General features: G+C 51.7%; 7 protein-coding genes across 7 annotated transcripts; 3 read left to right on the top strand and 4 right to left on the bottom strand.

Annotated features, from left to right (window-relative positions):
* Nucleotides 1–125: 125 nt before the first annotated feature.
* On the top strand, nucleotides 126–1,819 carry lcbA (serine C-palmitoyltransferase subunit lcbA; the record flags this gene model as incomplete). Its single annotated transcript, XM_056971688.1, has 4 exons — nucleotides 126–454; nucleotides 522–1,032; nucleotides 1,087–1,578; nucleotides 1,637–1,819. 4 exons carry the CDS (start codon nucleotides 126–128, stop codon nucleotides 1,817–1,819), a joined length of 1,515 nt encoding a protein of 504 aa, XP_056818667.1.
* A 1,440-nt stretch (nucleotides 1,820–3,259) lies between these two features.
* Nucleotides 3,260–4,372, top strand: scw4 (putative cell wall glucanase (Scw4); the record flags this gene model as incomplete). The annotated part of the gene is made up of 1 exon (XM_056971687.1): nucleotides 3,260–4,372. One exon carries the CDS (start codon nucleotides 3,260–3,262, stop codon nucleotides 4,370–4,372), a length of 1,113 nt encoding a protein of 370 aa, XP_056818666.1.
* A 112-nt stretch (nucleotides 4,373–4,484) lies between these two features.
* N7477_010025 (NAD(P)-binding protein) lies at nucleotides 4,485–4,724 on the bottom strand (the record flags this gene model as incomplete). Its single annotated transcript, XM_056971686.1, has 1 exon — nucleotides 4,485–4,724. One exon carries the CDS (start codon nucleotides 4,722–4,724, stop codon nucleotides 4,485–4,487), a length of 240 nt encoding a protein of 79 aa, XP_056818665.1.
* Nucleotides 4,725–5,042: 318 nt separating this feature from the next.
* On the bottom strand, nucleotides 5,043–6,476 carry N7477_010024 (uncharacterized protein; the record flags this gene model as incomplete). The annotated part of the gene is made up of 1 exon (XM_056971685.1): nucleotides 5,043–6,476. One exon carries the CDS (start codon nucleotides 6,474–6,476, stop codon nucleotides 5,043–5,045), a length of 1,434 nt encoding a protein of 477 aa, XP_056818664.1.
* A 147-nt stretch (nucleotides 6,477–6,623) lies between these two features.
* Nucleotides 6,624–8,305, top strand: N7477_010023 (WD domain protein; the record flags this gene model as incomplete). The annotated part of the gene is made up of 3 exons (XM_056971684.1): nucleotides 6,624–7,164; nucleotides 7,222–8,026; nucleotides 8,086–8,305. 3 exons carry the CDS (start codon nucleotides 6,624–6,626, stop codon nucleotides 8,303–8,305), a joined length of 1,566 nt encoding a protein of 521 aa, XP_056818663.1.
* A 937-nt stretch (nucleotides 8,306–9,242) lies between these two features.
* Nucleotides 9,243–11,468, bottom strand: N7477_010022 (uncharacterized protein; the record flags this gene model as incomplete). Its single annotated transcript, XM_056971683.1, has 1 exon — nucleotides 9,243–11,468. One exon carries the CDS (start codon nucleotides 11,466–11,468, stop codon nucleotides 9,243–9,245), a length of 2,226 nt encoding a protein of 741 aa, XP_056818662.1.
* A 4-nt stretch (nucleotides 11,469–11,472) lies between these two features.
* On the bottom strand, nucleotides 11,473–12,999 carry N7477_010021 (uncharacterized protein; the record flags this gene model as incomplete). Its single annotated transcript, XM_056971682.1, has 1 exon — nucleotides 11,473–12,999. One exon carries the CDS (start codon nucleotides 12,997–12,999, stop codon nucleotides 11,473–11,475), a length of 1,527 nt encoding a protein of 508 aa, XP_056818661.1.
* Nucleotides 13,000–15,024: the final 2,025 nt, after the last annotated feature.

Raw genomic sequence — 15,024 nt, 5'->3', positions numbered from 1 at the left:
GTCTGTCCCCGTACCTGTCTCCAATTGCTTTAAACACGGTCCTTTCGGTTCGACTTCGGCAACCTATTCAACCGGAACCTTCCTGCTGGAGTGAGTGCGCTCTGAGCGCCCCGGAGTACGCCAATATGGACTTCCAGGAGACGCAACGTCTCCTGTCTGAGTACCTACACGAACTCGCGAACCTCTTCCACCGCGTCCCCGGTTCTGCAATCTTCCTTCGCTACGTGAAATCCAGTTACCAAGATGATCCAATCCGTTCGGCGGTTGAGCTCTTTCTCTTTCTCTTCGCCGTTCGCTACCTTCTAGCGCCGAAATATTCGACCAAACCCGGTGTGGTGTCATTGTCGGAAGACGAGATAGATGATCTTGTGGATGAGTGGACGCCTGAGCCACTTGTGGGCAAGCCTAATACCTTGGAGGAAATGGAAGTAGAGAAGCGCACTGTGATAGTGGGGTATAACTTTCCCGCCCTTTCGCTGAGCGCTCTCGGACATCTCGCTTATTTGATCTTGTAATCGCAGTCCCGTCGGCCCCAAATCGAAGCTTGCTAATGGCCGCACTGTTACGAACCTCGCCTCTTACAACTTCTACAACTTTAATACCAACGAAGCTCTCAAGGAATCGGCTATCCAGACACTCCGGAACTACGGCGTTGGTCCTTGTGGCCCACGAGGATTCTACGGTAACCAGGATGTCCACATGAAGACTGAGGCAGACGTGGCGTCGTTCCTCGGTACCGCAGCTTGTATTATGTACTCACAGGCCTTTTCGACGATTCCCAGTGTCATTCCGGCCTTCTCAAAGCGTGGAGACATCATTGTTGCCGACAAGGGTGTCAGCTTTGCTATCCGGAAGGGTATCCAGATCTCTCGCAGTATCGTTCGCTGGTATGAGCACAATGATATGGAGGATCTGGAACGGGTGCTCGCCAAAGTTACTAAGGAGCAGGCTCGCAAGCCGTTAACTCGGAGGTTCATCATAACTGAGGGCCTTTTCGAGTCTTATGGCGACATGGTGGACTTGCCCAAGATCGTGAGTAAAAGCCCACGTCAAGGTGACTTGGCAATGTACTAATCAATACTGCAGATTGAGCTGAGACTCAAGTACAAGTTTCGTCTCATCCTGGACGAGACCTGGTCGTTCGGTGTCTTGGGCCGCACTGGCCGTGGTATCACCGAGCACCAGAACGTTGACGCAGCTGAGGTTGACATGATTGTTGGGTCGCTGGCTGGTCCTCTCGTGGCCGGTGGAGGCTTCTGTGCTGGCTCCGAAGAGATTGTTCATCACCAGCGGATTTCAGCCGCTGCCTACACCTTCTCTGCAGCTCTTCCCGCTCTCTTGTCAACTACTGCCAGTGCATGCATCAACCTTCTTCAGAACAACCCCGACACCGTTTCGCAGCTCCGGGAGTACACCAAGGCTATGCGGGCCCAATTGGATCCTCGCAGTGACTGGATGTCATGTACCAGTGCGCCTGAGAACCCGATTCTCATTTTGGTTATCAAGCCCGAGGTTGTCGCTTCGAAGAAGCTTTCCTATGAAGATCAGCAGTTCTTGCTTCAGGATGTCGTTGACGAGGTACGTCCACTTCCATCATGTTATCGTCCCAAATTTGCTGACTCTTATGCTCATTCAGTGCCTGGCCAACGGAGTCCTCATCACCCGCCTTAAGACTTTAGAGGACAACTTCCAGCCAAAACAAATCGTTCCTGCCGCTCTCAAGGTGTGCGTGACCATTGGCCTGACCAAGAAGGAGATCGAGAAGTCCGGCACGATCATCCGACACGCGATCACGAAGGTGTTGAGCAAGAAGAAGTAGATCTTCCCACCTTCCCTCTACTCTTGCATCCTCTCGCCTTCAACGAATGACCGCCCATGCTCAAATGACTTCCGGCATCCGCTGGGTTTGAAAATCGTCATTATTCATACGCCCTAATGCCTCTTCCTCCCGTGTATTGTTAAGCCGCTTTGCTTGTTCATATGCATCTCTATTGCTCCCTTGTACAGCAATGCCCGCTCACTTCTTTCGCTTCTATGGGCAGTCTCATACTCTTCAGGTACATGGCTCTAGATTGTTTAATACTATTATTCTCTGGCTACGGCGTTGGCTGTGCCAAGTGCATTGATAATTTGTTCTATTGCCCAGTATTTCCTAATTGTACAATCTCCTAGTTGATGTTCCCTTTCTATTGCGGACAGGGTGTCAAGGAGGTGGCCACTTGCTGGTCTCATTCACAAGTGATACGTCTAGTGGAGCTGAGGCCTACATCCCTTGACTCGAGTTTTTCGAGCCCTTTCGGCCATCCCAGGCTGAATTTGTCTTGGCTTAGAAGTCTCCAGTTAAGGCAGAATCAACGCCAGCGTCTTTTCTACCCCTACACCTCTCATAGATTTATGACCTCGAACCTCACGAGAACCTTCTACCACTTTCCTCCCCTCGAGGAGTCTGATTAGCCCGGCATCTTCGCGGCCTACCTGGAATGGGCCCAGCATTCCCCAAGCCTGCCGTAGCGCCAGAGGAATTCCTCGCCTCAACCCGAACTAGATCTTGCCCCTCGAGCCCTGAATCCAAGATCTCCTTCAAAGGCTCCCTCGAACGTGGGTCAATGTCTCCCTAGACAGCAAAGCCCAGCCAGGGATACCGGACTCTTTAGCCCAGACCTCATTCCACATGTCACCCCACCCGAGAATAGCTATGCCCGGATACGCCATTGTTTACCTGTGAAGGGCCCATGCTCTGATGGAGTTTCTTGAGCCCTTCGAATATAATCGGCTTGATCTGCACGATCGTCCTTGGGGATAGTGGCGGTTTCTGTCACTCCTGCTATAGTCTGAGTTACTAACTAGGTTCTTTCATTGGTTCGGTGCGATGAAGCGCCTCACGATTGCGTTTGGCCTGTTCCTGGCTTGTGGTGCATATGCGGATTCTCAAGGTACGAGTAATCCCACGAGATTGGATCAATTTTGCTAATTGAGGGAAAGGACAATGCTCCGGCGAGATTCAGACTCAAGGCTCGGAGGTGGTCATTTGGGTCAATGAGCAAGGAGTGCCGTTTAGCACCGAGACGAACTACATTACACCGACTGCTGTGCCGCAAGGGAATGTTAGTAAACAACAACCCAATAGTCATGATCTGGATGGTTCTTAATCCATTGATAGCCTACCGTTGTTCCTCAAGTCTCAGTACCGAAGCCGGATGTCGTGGTGAGCGATGATGCACCAGCACCAGCGGCGACGCAAGATGAACTCAGCCATGATATGCCGACAGAGAATCCAGTGTTGGAGAAGCTTAGGTTGAGCAAGCCTCCTAATCACCTGGGAAGCCCTGCACCTGCACCACCAGCTCCTGCCCATCCTGCCCCTCCTCTTGGTCCGCCCGAGCTTCCTAAACCTCAAACTCAGCTTCCTAAACCTCAAGCTCAGCTTCCTAAACCTCAAGCTCAGCTTCCTAAACCTCAAGCTCAGCTTCCCAGTGTACCACTTCCAAAGCTACCGCTTCCTCCACCCCCTGCGCTGCCTCTTCAACCACAATCACCTCATGCAGCACCTCATTCGCCTGCTCCTCATGCGGACTCTCATCGCCGATTTGGAATATCTTATTCCGCATATAAAGCAGACCGATCATGCAAGAGTCAGGCCGAGGTAAACAAAGAGCTGGGCCAGCTATCTAGTTACAAATTTGTTCGGATATATGGCACGGACTGCGACCAGACGAAGCTAGTCGCCAATGCGGCCCGGCTCCACAATATGAAAGTGTTCGCAGGAGTACATGACCTGAGTGATTTCCCTGCTAGCCTCGAAACTTTCAACCAAGCCGCTACTAGACCCGACGGACAGAAGGATTGGTCCGTTTTCCATACTATCGCCTTGGGCAATGAACTCGTCAATGGCGGCATGGCCTCACCTGGAGACGTCGTCCACGCAGTCGGCCAAGCCCGCACTATTCTCCGTGGCCAGGGTTACCAAGGACCCGTCGTGACCGTCGATACATTTTCCGTCCTTCTCAAACATCCGGAACTTTGCAAAGTATCAGACTACTGTGCCGCAAACTGCCACGCGTTCTTCGACGCCACAGAACACGCCCACAATGCCGGTCCCTACGCTCTTGAACAAGCCCGCCGTGTCTCGAAAGCCGCAGGTGGCAAGCGTACAATGATCACCGAATCTGGATGGCCACACGCTGGTCGGTCAAACGGGGCAGCAGTCCCATCACCGGAGAACCAGCGCGCCGCCGTGGCAAGTCTCCGTAAAAGCTTTGCGGACCGAAGTGATGATCTAGTCCTGTTCACTGCGTTCGACGATCTCTGGAAGCATGATAATCGGTGGACCTTCGACGCGGAGCGGTTCTGGGGAATCCACATTGAACAATGAGCCGGCTTACTTATATGATGGCACGTTTCCCATGTAGATAAACATTCAATTTTCGTGATAGACGCAATTGATTTATCGCTTCCAACCACTGACTACCCGTGAATCTACCCATTCACTGCAAACCTCCATTGATCTCGACCACACTCCCATTCATATAGCTACTCTGGAATATCCAAGCCACCACATCTGCAATTTCATCCGGTTGGCCCAGTCTTCCCAGAGCAACCTTCTCAGCCGCCCGCTGCATGGTTTCTTCGCCCGACACAACGGACACATTCGTCGAGGTATATGGATCTCCCCCCGGAGCCACGACATTGACTCGAATACCCCTCGGGCCAAGCTCCAAGGCCATAGAATTGGAGAGCCCAATGATACCAGCCTTTGGCGCGTGGCTGGATGCCAACGATAGAAGAGACGTTCACGACCGATGACCCAGACGAAAGGTGTGGTATGCTAGCTCGGTAGACGTTGAATGTACCTTGGAGATTGACCCTGATCAGGCCATGGGCGTAGTCATCTGTAGTGGAGTACACAAAAGATTAGTTCGAAGGGAACGCCGACATTTCTTTATTATACAAGGTCATATCTATTAGGTCTATACAAACCCATGCAATGAGAAGGAATTGTACGTGCAGGAAGAACGCCACAACCAATTCCGAATTCACTAAGTTCAATCGGATGTGAACGGAACTGCACTCTCGCGCCGAGCGTGCTCATCCAACCTATCCAACCAGCCACCAGGCCCAGAAAGCTCCTCAAAAGCCGTTTGGTTCGGAGGCAACTGCCAGAAGGAGGCCGTCCCAGTCTCAGACTGACGTACCGAGTCCAAGTCACGGAAACGCTGGCGAACAATGTCCTTCAAAAGCCGGTGGGATTTCGGGCTCGGTGACAGACCGTGAAGATCCATATCATGCAGGAGTCCTATCACGGCTGGGAGATCGTTGCAGCCGTGCCAGTGGAAATAGATCATCTCATCGCAGAGTGCAGAGGATGTTCCGAGGACGGAGGACGTACGGCCTTGGTTTTTGATAGTGGAGCGGAATTGACCGATGAGTTGCGATTCCGGGAAATGAGTGTTCAGAAGACGGAACGCGACGAGGAGGGTCTTTGGGTAGAGCTTTGCAAGTACCGGGGTGATAGGTACCACGGCGGGGATGTTGAGAGGACCAGAAGGGAGCACTGGCTTGTCTTTTTCGTCCATCGTGCCCGAAGATGAAGAACCGTCTGCAACTGTATTTGACGATTGCGTTGGTTCTTCCAAATGTTGCAACATGCCGAAAATGTGCTCTTGACACTCCTCCCATAATCCCATATCGCCTCTACCCTCTTCAATTGCCTTGAAAAGCTCATCTTCAATCCTCTTCGACTCCCGTTTTATTACGATATCAACAGCATCGCTGATCGTGATCTCAAAGTCGGGGTTGGCCTTAGAAGCTATCGCCGAAAAGCCGAGATCACTATAGCGAATCTTGCCCGAGCCTCCTGGTATATCAAATGGCTTTTTCTGGAAATCCCCGCGCGCGGCAGACGCAGCTTTCTCTTTTTCTTTCTCTTGCTTCTTTTTCTTCTCCGCTGCTTCCTTTTCACTCTTATCAAATATATCATCAAACAACGCAATCAAATCGTTGACGTTCTCTGGCTTGGGTCGACGCGTTGATGCCCGGGACGGTTTTGTGGTTTTCGCAGCTGGCTGCTCTTTCTTGAGTTGTTTCAGCAAGTCCGCAAATATCATTTTCTCGGCAGGGGTAATAGTCTGGAGCGGCCGCGACAAGGGTGCTTGCTCAGTGGGCTCGATCTTCGGGGCGACCTCTTCAGCGCGGCGGCGCAGAAAACTTCGCCGAGGTGCAGGACGATCGTTTGTCGTCGAACTTGGTGATATCACAGAGGAATTTCCCGGGCTCTGGCTTTTTCGGAATGCTGAACCATCTTTGAATGGTTCATCATTCTTGGGGGCATTACTCCCCGAGTATTGACGTTGAAGCCGGTTGATCGGAGGGTATCGACATAGCGATTGTGATAACGGCGCAAGTGTGCGGGTCTGGTAAAGAAATGGCGCCGAGCTCGATGTGGCCGATTGGAGAAATGCTCGAGAGATTTTGGCCATCGAGTTGATTTGTTGCTGCTCTAAGAGCGAAAAAGTTCAAGCCGGAAGCTTTGCCCATTAGTGTCACATGACCTCGCGTCTTCACGCGCGTGCTCCGCGTTTCCCATCCATCACCATTGATTGAGATCTCATCTTTAACGGCTCGTCATGGCTAACGAATCTACGATTGGACTCTCGGAGTTCGAAAAGCAGCGCCTTGCGAATATTGCGGAGCGAGATGCGCTTCTGAAGCAGCTCAATCTTAAGGCGCAATCCAATGGCATCTTCGGCTCTCCGAAGACCCCTCGCAACAATGCCTCGAAGTCGAGAAAACCCACCCCAAAACGAATCAAAGAAGAGGACACCTCGATACTTCCTCGACGACAGTCATCCCGTCTGAAGGGTATCGCTGCAGAAAGCGAAGTCCTCAAGCGCAAAGCCGAAGACGATTATGAAGCGGCGAAGGAAGCCGATCGCGCTAAGCGCATGCGCCGAACTGACGAATTCTCGCAAAGTGACATGTTCATTGCTGGGCAGAAGCTGAGCGGAGACAGTCTTGTCGGCGTGGATGTCATTACGAAAGGTGTCGCAGAGCCATACGTCCGGACTTTCGACGAGGACGACATCAAGAAAACTACGAACAAGGACTTGAAGGCGCTACGGGAGGAAATGAGTGGTCTACAGCTATGGGAGACCTGGGATCCGCAAAGTAAGATCCTCAAATCAACTGTGTGTGAATTATAGCCCAATCACTGACTCGACACAGGAATCAAGATCACTCCTGAACGAGTTTACTCCATGACTTTCCACCCCTCAGAATCGAAACCGCTCATCTTTGCAGGTGACAAGATGGGTCACCTCGGTATTCTAGACGCCTCTCAGGAGAAGCCAGATGTGGGTGATGACGACGAGGACGACGATCCTGATCCGGTCCTCACTACTCTCAAGCCTCACACGCGCACCATTAGCTCCATGATGGTTCACCCGTCTAAGCCCACCCATCTCTACACAGCCAGTTATGACAGCTCAATTCGCGAGTTGGATCTTGAGAAGACGACCTCTGTTGAGAAGTACGGACCGGAATCGAAGAATATTGACGAGGCTCTTTCCGCCATTGACATGGCTGGAGACGATCCCAACACATTGTATTGGACGACTCTGAATGGTGGTTTCGGTCGATATGACACGCGCACTCCTCTTTCTGAGAAAACCGTCTCGACCTGGCAGCTTTCTGAAAAGAAAATCGGCGGTTTCACAATTTGCCCTTCTCAATCCCACTACTTTTCAACCGCAAGTCTGGATCGTTTCCTAAGGGTGTGGGATCTGCGCAACCTGTCTTTTGATGAACCGGCCTCGGTAGCTGAACATGAAAGCCGTCTCTCTGTTTCTCACGCTGCATTCAACGCCGCCGGTCAAATCGCTACCTCTTCTTATGACGACACGCTCAAGCTTTACGACCTTGGCGCCAAGGGTCTTTCATCCTGGGAGAAGGGTCACGGCATCTCTGACCATGATTTTCGCCCTGATACCGTTGTCAGACATAACTGTCAGACTGGCCGTTGGGTTACCATGTAAGCCCTCCGTTCTATTTGTTGGATTGTCGAAAGCAAACTAACCTTTTTATCTCCAGTCTTCGACCTCAATGGCAGCTGAATCCCCAGTCACGTATTCAAAGATTTTGTATCGGTAATATGAATCGCTTTGTTGATGTCTACAGTGGATCCGGCGACCAGCTTGCTCAGCTTGGCGGCGATGGCATCACTGCTGTCCCTGCCGTTGCAGTCTTCCACCGCAGCAAAAATTGGGTCGCCGGTGGCACCGCCAGTGGCAAGGTCTGTCTTTGGATGTAGTTCTCATGGGAATTTCCGAGAGACATCGAGATATGCCATTTTTGGCTACGTTCACTCACCATTTGATGGCTACTGGCATTTTGTGGGTGGTTTGCTCGATTAGCAAGATAATCGTTATTTGAATACCTGAAATGTATAATTGCTCGAATACTGAGAACTTGTCATTGTCCTAGAACAAACCTCGGCTCCCATCGAGATCAGGTATCTCGATCCCCTTTGCTCCCGCCCATGATCTACATACACCCCTATCTTTAAACGCTGCTTTCTCCCGCCTCAGCGGCCAAGACGACTGACTGGCCTCGGGTGAAAAGATTGACTACGTACAGATCACGGACCACTTGTCTAGTGAATAGATCAATCAATGATAACAGGGCCCTGCGGTCTACAAGAGAAGGAATGATTGAATCAAAGCTGAAGGCTTGTACGTGCGTTTACATTTATAGATTACGTCCCTTGTCCGACAGTAGAAATTGCACGTAGAAAGCCCAAAGAGCCCATGACTGGCCACAAGGCCAACACGCATGATACAAACAAGAACAAGAGTCCATTCCGTCTATCAGGAACCCATCAAGAGTATATACACGTAGTCAACCCAAGCGCATGGCCGACGCCAATGCATACAAGCAAAAACAGCACATCGGGGATTGAACAGCGGGCCCAATATAGCTTTTAAACCCGAGTCCATGTACAAAAGTCCTTTTGTCTTGCTTTTCTACAAAGCCGGGTTCCAGGAGAGACATGTATGTGTGGATCCTGAAGCACGCACGAAAACTAGGAAGAGGGGGAAGGGTATCGACACCGTGACACATGCTGCGAGGACACTAAAAAAGGAGGATTGATGAGAAGGGGAGATGAAGGGGATGCGTGGACTTCATGAGCACATTGAGGAGAGGAAGGAAAGGATTCGAAGCCAGGAAATGGGGTGAAGGGCGAGCGATTAGAATTCGTTTCGGAGGTCCTCGTGCGAGTGTCCTTGCGACTGGTCGCGGTCTTTGGCTTTACGTCGGGAGGGGGCCGGGACGAAGTCAAAGAAGCGGTATTTGCTAGATGACTCTTTGGTGACGCTGGATCTGCGAGCTTTGGCATTCTCCGAGTATTCGAGGGAGTAGGTGGATGAGTTCTTGGAGCTGCCGGTGCTATCCCGAGCATCGGACCACCTTGGGATGGAGAAAGGCATGCGAGCTTGATCCCAGGTAGCGGACGAGGAGCTGGGTGGCGTGTCGTCCTCTTCTGGTGCGTAGTCGGTCGATCGACGACCCATAGCCGGCCGTGGGGCAAAAAAGCCGATTGAACCGCGGTGGCCCGCGACTTGAACATTAGCTGCGACACCTGAGTCTGCCGCCGGAGTCGTTGGTTTACTCGAGCTTTCATCATAGAAAGTGACGGCTCGCTCCATTGAATCCACTAGTTCCTCCCACTTGACCTCGAGGTTTCCACTTGGCCGCTCGGCTTGCTCAGCTTTGCGTAGAAGCTCTTCAGTACGTGCTTGTAAGCTAAGAGCCAGCTGGTGGAATTTGGTAAGGAACGGGTCCACATCTTCCAATTCAGACATCCGGCTTGGAACAATATCAAGCCAGACACGTACCAAGTGTGCATAGCATCGAGCGTGATCAATCAGGAATGGCAGGCTAGGGAAGCCCTCGCGGGAGGTAGCTGGTAAGCGTCCGAGGATTTGAACAGGGGTGGTATAGGAAGGCGTGACAATGGGGGCCGGGCGATCAGCGGCGATGTTGCAGATATGATCAACGAACTGCTTGAAATCGGCTCGATTTCCGACCAAAAACTTATTCATAGGCTCCATCCACGGTTCCTTGTTCCCAAACGTCGTCATGTTGGCAAGTCCTTGCAAGGCCTTGGCAATAAGGGTCAAGGTACGCTGGGCACGAGGACGAGGATGATCCTTCAAAAGTCCGAACAATTTAGGGTTCAGAATTGCTGGACAGAAAAATCGTAGGAACAAGAAACCCGAAACACTGCTGTAGGTGACAGAGCGCAGAAAATCGCCATAACGATCTTCCGCACATGCCCGGACGTGACGGAAGATGCGCCTCAACTCTGGAGGGCAACGGGAGACAGAGAGCGCGATCGATTTCCAAACACCCGTCGTGAGGCCAATCAAAGTCCGCCAATTGCGGTCAAGGTCCTCTGTGCGTGGTACACGAGCCGGGTCCACTTCACACTCAGGATCGCTCTCATCAATTTCACGAAGTCGTTCCCCGATTGTTTCCTCCAAGTACTCTTTGCCAAGACGACGCATGTGTAGATCGAGTGCTTTGGTGAGCAGCGAATTGCCACGGAAGAGAAGATTGGCCTCCACTGTGGCTGTTCTGCCCATATCCCTCACAAGGATCTCACGTTCTTGGCCGCCTTCTCTCGTGTCATTAGAATGTATTCTCGTCGTATAGCGCAGTCGATTAGCGGTGGATTCCTTATGAACGCCGTCAATCTCATCTTCGATCAACGCTGAAATCCAGTCCACAGTTGATCCCGAGACCTGGTAGATGTTCAGAAGCATCTCCGATAATTGTGTTAACTCAGATGACATCACTTGGGCCATGCTGATTGTCAGGCCGTTGGTGAATTGGTGAAGGATTTCCAGCATTGGTGCGTATTCGTCGGTCATCAACACGACTGTCTCGTCCATCCGAGCTTTCATAAACATCTCTCCGATTGCTTGGTCGCGATCGTCCAAAATCGGCCACCACTTCTCGATGTCCGTACCGGCGTCCAATTCGTCTAAGCGAAGATCGACCCGCCCGCAAATAGAGTCTTTGGTAGAAATCTCAATCTCATCCAGCATGTTCACTGCGTTAACATCTTGACTAGATGAGTATGACCCAGAAGAAATGAGCGTCCAGTCCCTTTGTGCTGGATTGAGTGTCTTGACTAGGATGGAAGCCTGGGATAAAACTGGCGGCAAATCATTGAAAGTGAAATCCTCGCGCCAAAAAGGATTCGAAGTGCGATATTTGACCACAGTTTTGGCGCGGATCTCTCCATCCAAGAGAACCTCGGTATAATAATCGCTGGGTTTGAGCGGGGACGATGGAGCAGAATAGCCGTGGGATCTGGATTGCTTACGACTGCGCGGCGCTTCTTCTTTGCTTTGAAAAAGTTTTGCTTCCGTGATTCTCAGATTGAGGATTCTTTCAATACGGAACATGTCCTTAAGAGAGGAGTGCTCGGGGGGTTTCTGCTTCTGGAGTCTTATTCGGGTCTTCCTCTTTCTCTGTTGATGACGCGGGCCCATAGAGTTCGGGAATGGTAAATGCGCGCAGGAGCACGAACCAGACTTCAAAGAGAACGCGTGTTTCGAGGGCAAGATAGATAGGACGCATACCCGGATCAAGGACTGGGTGTGCCGTATACTGCGGATAAATGGCGATGCAGAACTCATCATCCAAAACCGAAGAGTCCAATTGCTGGATAGAACAGCGTGACAATTGGGAGAGTTGAATGCATGCAACGAGGGTGACATCGGATTCGGTATAGAGCTTGAAGATACCATTCTCCTGCAAGGTACAGCTCACACGCTGCCATGAAGAGGAGAGAGCCCTGGACTGTCTATAAGTAGAGACGCGGCGTGCGGAGACCGGTCGTGCCCCAGATGCGGACGGTTTGTCCCATAGAAGCATTTTTCCAACTTTGATGATAGCCGCTTCTTTCTGGGCTGCGCTGTCTGAGTTTCGTCGACGCTCAGGTATCCGGCGCTCTCCAATTACAACTTCTTGGGGCTTGGTCATCTTGTTCTGAACGCCTTTGGGACGAATAGGTTGCCAACAGAGTAAAGCAGCAAGCCACGAGTCGAAAGTCTCGTGGACGTGAGGTCGTAGTTGAATTCCAAGTCCCGATGTGAAAGTGGAAACGCTGAGGTACGTGGTTTGAAGCTCGGAATCGTATAGTGTTCGGACACGACAGCCGCGCAGATCGGGGATCAAAGTCTTCGCCAAAGCCGGTTCTCCCTTTGCTTGGTAGATCAGACTCCCCGTCGCAACGTTGATAGCACAATACCCGGAGGTCCAGGCGTTGGAGGTCCCGGAACTTGTAGTTGCAGATCGAAACGAGAGGATACCATGCATTCTTCCACACGTGGTCTTCATGAGTTGTAGGATCTTTGCGGCATCAGTATTAGATAGAGGGGAGGCGAAGGCGGCTTGGTTTTGCGCTGCTCCCGAAAGGGAACTGGATAGGTTACTGACTCGCTGGCGATGGAAGGTAGGAGACTGAATCGATGGAAAACCGATGGAAGAAGACGAGTCCTCCGACACTTTCCCTTCGGGCACTTTAGGCTGAGACGAACTGGTAACGTTCACTGATCCGACACGTGTTCGAGTTTTGGATGCACTGGATGGCATATCGCTTCGCTGTTCTTCCAATGTCGCGGTTCGTGATCGTGTGCGCTGGGTCCTGCCATCCACCGTCGTCTCTTCATCAGTCCGTTCAACGGTTCGCGGTCGCATCGTGGTTCGGGGTGAGGGCGCGCTATTCGCGGTAAGGGGTTCGGGTTCGGAAAGGGGGGAATGGGAATCTGGGGTGACGGTTCGAATGGTCGCTTCCCGAAAGTTGTCTGGATAGATCATACCATGGCGATCCTGGGAGGATGACTTCTTGCTAGGCCGACGTTCCACGGGACGACTGTGGAAGGCCTGGTGTATCGAGCTCCTTTTAAATCCGTTGGGATTATCGGACTCCATTCTGCTCGATCGTAGGCTCTTTCAGAGCCGACGTGAGCGCGGCCGAAAGGAGACCCGCACGGAGGAAGAGGGAATTCGGGCGCGCGACGCAACCTCACCTCAAGACAGTCGATACGTATACCTCGTGCGCCGTTTCAAGAAATGGAAGTCGGGTTTGTCCAAGAAATTGCTAGAAGAACGCATGGAGTCTAGGAGGAAGAGGGTTGCGGCTATCGAACATTCGGTTGGGCAGGACGAAGAGACAATCGAGGCGCGGGTCACCGTCGTTTGTCTGATGGGTGCAAGACCTGAAGAAACAGAAATGCGGTGAGCGTCCAGTCCTCCAATCGATCGAAAATGCGACAGGTGTCGCTACCAGGCTGAAGTCAATTATGGCCCGAGCAAGCCGGGAGGGATGGGAGAGGGGCGTGATATCATTATTGAGTAGAAAAGAAGAGAGACCTGAGTAGACGATGAGGATTGGGGGAGAGGAAAAAGCGCGCACACACCTTCATCAGTCCCCTTTGAAATTCGAAGTCTTGAGATATTGCCGTAGGCGTGGGAAGGGAGGAAGGAGAGGGGGGGGGGTCGGCCTGGGGCGTTTGTGCGTCCGTGATTTGCAGATACCCCAGCAAATAGGGCGGATGGAACAACGTAGGGCGTAGGATAGGGAACAAGTTTCAAGTCAAGAAACCTATGTGTTGACGTTGGGTAAGGGAAGGTGAAGCGTAAAGCGTGAAGCGTGAAGGAGAGGAGGGGAGAGGGGAGCGAAGTGGATAGCGGGAGCTGAAATGAGTACAGTATAAGGAGAATGGCACTCCCACGAGGCTCTCTTCCTCGCATTGACCGCAAGTCTATTTTTGCTAATTATTTCCATGTCTACTTCTATTCCTCCTACAATGTATTTTTTTTTCTTGTTTTTCTCTTCCCATTGCGGTACACTCTCTTCGCCTGAGACCCTTCGGCCAGACGGAGACCCACAGCGCCTCGATGCTGTGATCGTTAAGCTTTGCAGAAGGGAAGCTATTAACCGAAAATGCCGAGTTAATTGGGCATTGCGCAAGCAGCTAGGGAGAATATCTCCGGGCTGTGGCCGGACGTACTCCATGCTCTATGTTCCATGCTAAATTGCGCAGCACGGACTTGGTGGGTCTGAGGGGGAAAATATCCCTGAATCATGATTCCTAAAAGCCACCAGGAACTCGTCGATCAGACCCAACCTATCATGTTTCCCCGTTTGACCCCTGCCCTCCGCTGTCTGCTGAAACCAAAGTACAAACCAAAGTACAGTCCAAAGTACGGGGAGAGGGGGGAGGGGGACTCCCATGAGAAAGACCAGCCGAGTGGATCTGCCGGATCTATGTGATCTCGATGGAGACTAGAGAATAGAACCCGTCTTTGGGTCTCCGGTTGCCCGCCAGCCTAAGAAAAAGAATAAAAAAAGGACCGATCGTGGGAAAGCCCTGAAAGTGGAGCCGCTCGGGGCGCCGTGAGTTCCCAGCTGAGCAAGTGTTCAAGATGGACTGAAACTCAGGAAGTTGACGAGCCGGGGAGGAAATTCTATAGTCGGGTTATGTCCGGAGCATGCTGCAGGCCCATCCCAGGACTACGTAGGAATACGTGCACGTTACGATCAATCTTGTACCCCGCACGATTCGCAGATGCTTGAGTCGCGCATTCTTTTACCGCTCTCTTCTCCGCCTTCGCATCAGACGGACGATGCTAGCTTCAACGTACACGAGAAATTATTACTCTCTGAGTATGCAAGTGCTTTTCGTGCCTAGTCTTATCGTGCTGCCATCCCGTGTACTTTACCTCTGACCTTCTTTCTGGTCTAAATATAATTGATGAAGCTCTCGAGCTAGAAGCCCCTGAAATTTCATGGTAAGCATAATGGACAGAAGAGACCCGCCTTGTCTGTTTCGGCTGTCTTGGATTTGCAGTGTGCGTGCTCGACGTCCAAGTCGTAGACAGGACAGGGTAGGAAGTATCATTAAGAGTAGACCTGAGCTCCGAGGGTGCAGTTAGTAATGATCGACAGAGTGG

Source organism: Penicillium maclennaniae (assembly GCF_028827695.1).
Source record: "Penicillium maclennaniae strain IBT 15551 chromosome Unknown utg000008l:1.0-3552695.0:1.0-3555053.0, whole genome shotgun sequence".
Lineage (NCBI taxonomy): Eukaryota > Fungi > Ascomycota > Eurotiomycetes > Eurotiales > Aspergillaceae > Penicillium > Penicillium maclennaniae.
Note: the sequence above shows the minus strand (reverse complement) of the source record. Positions and strands in the feature narration are given on the sequence as shown.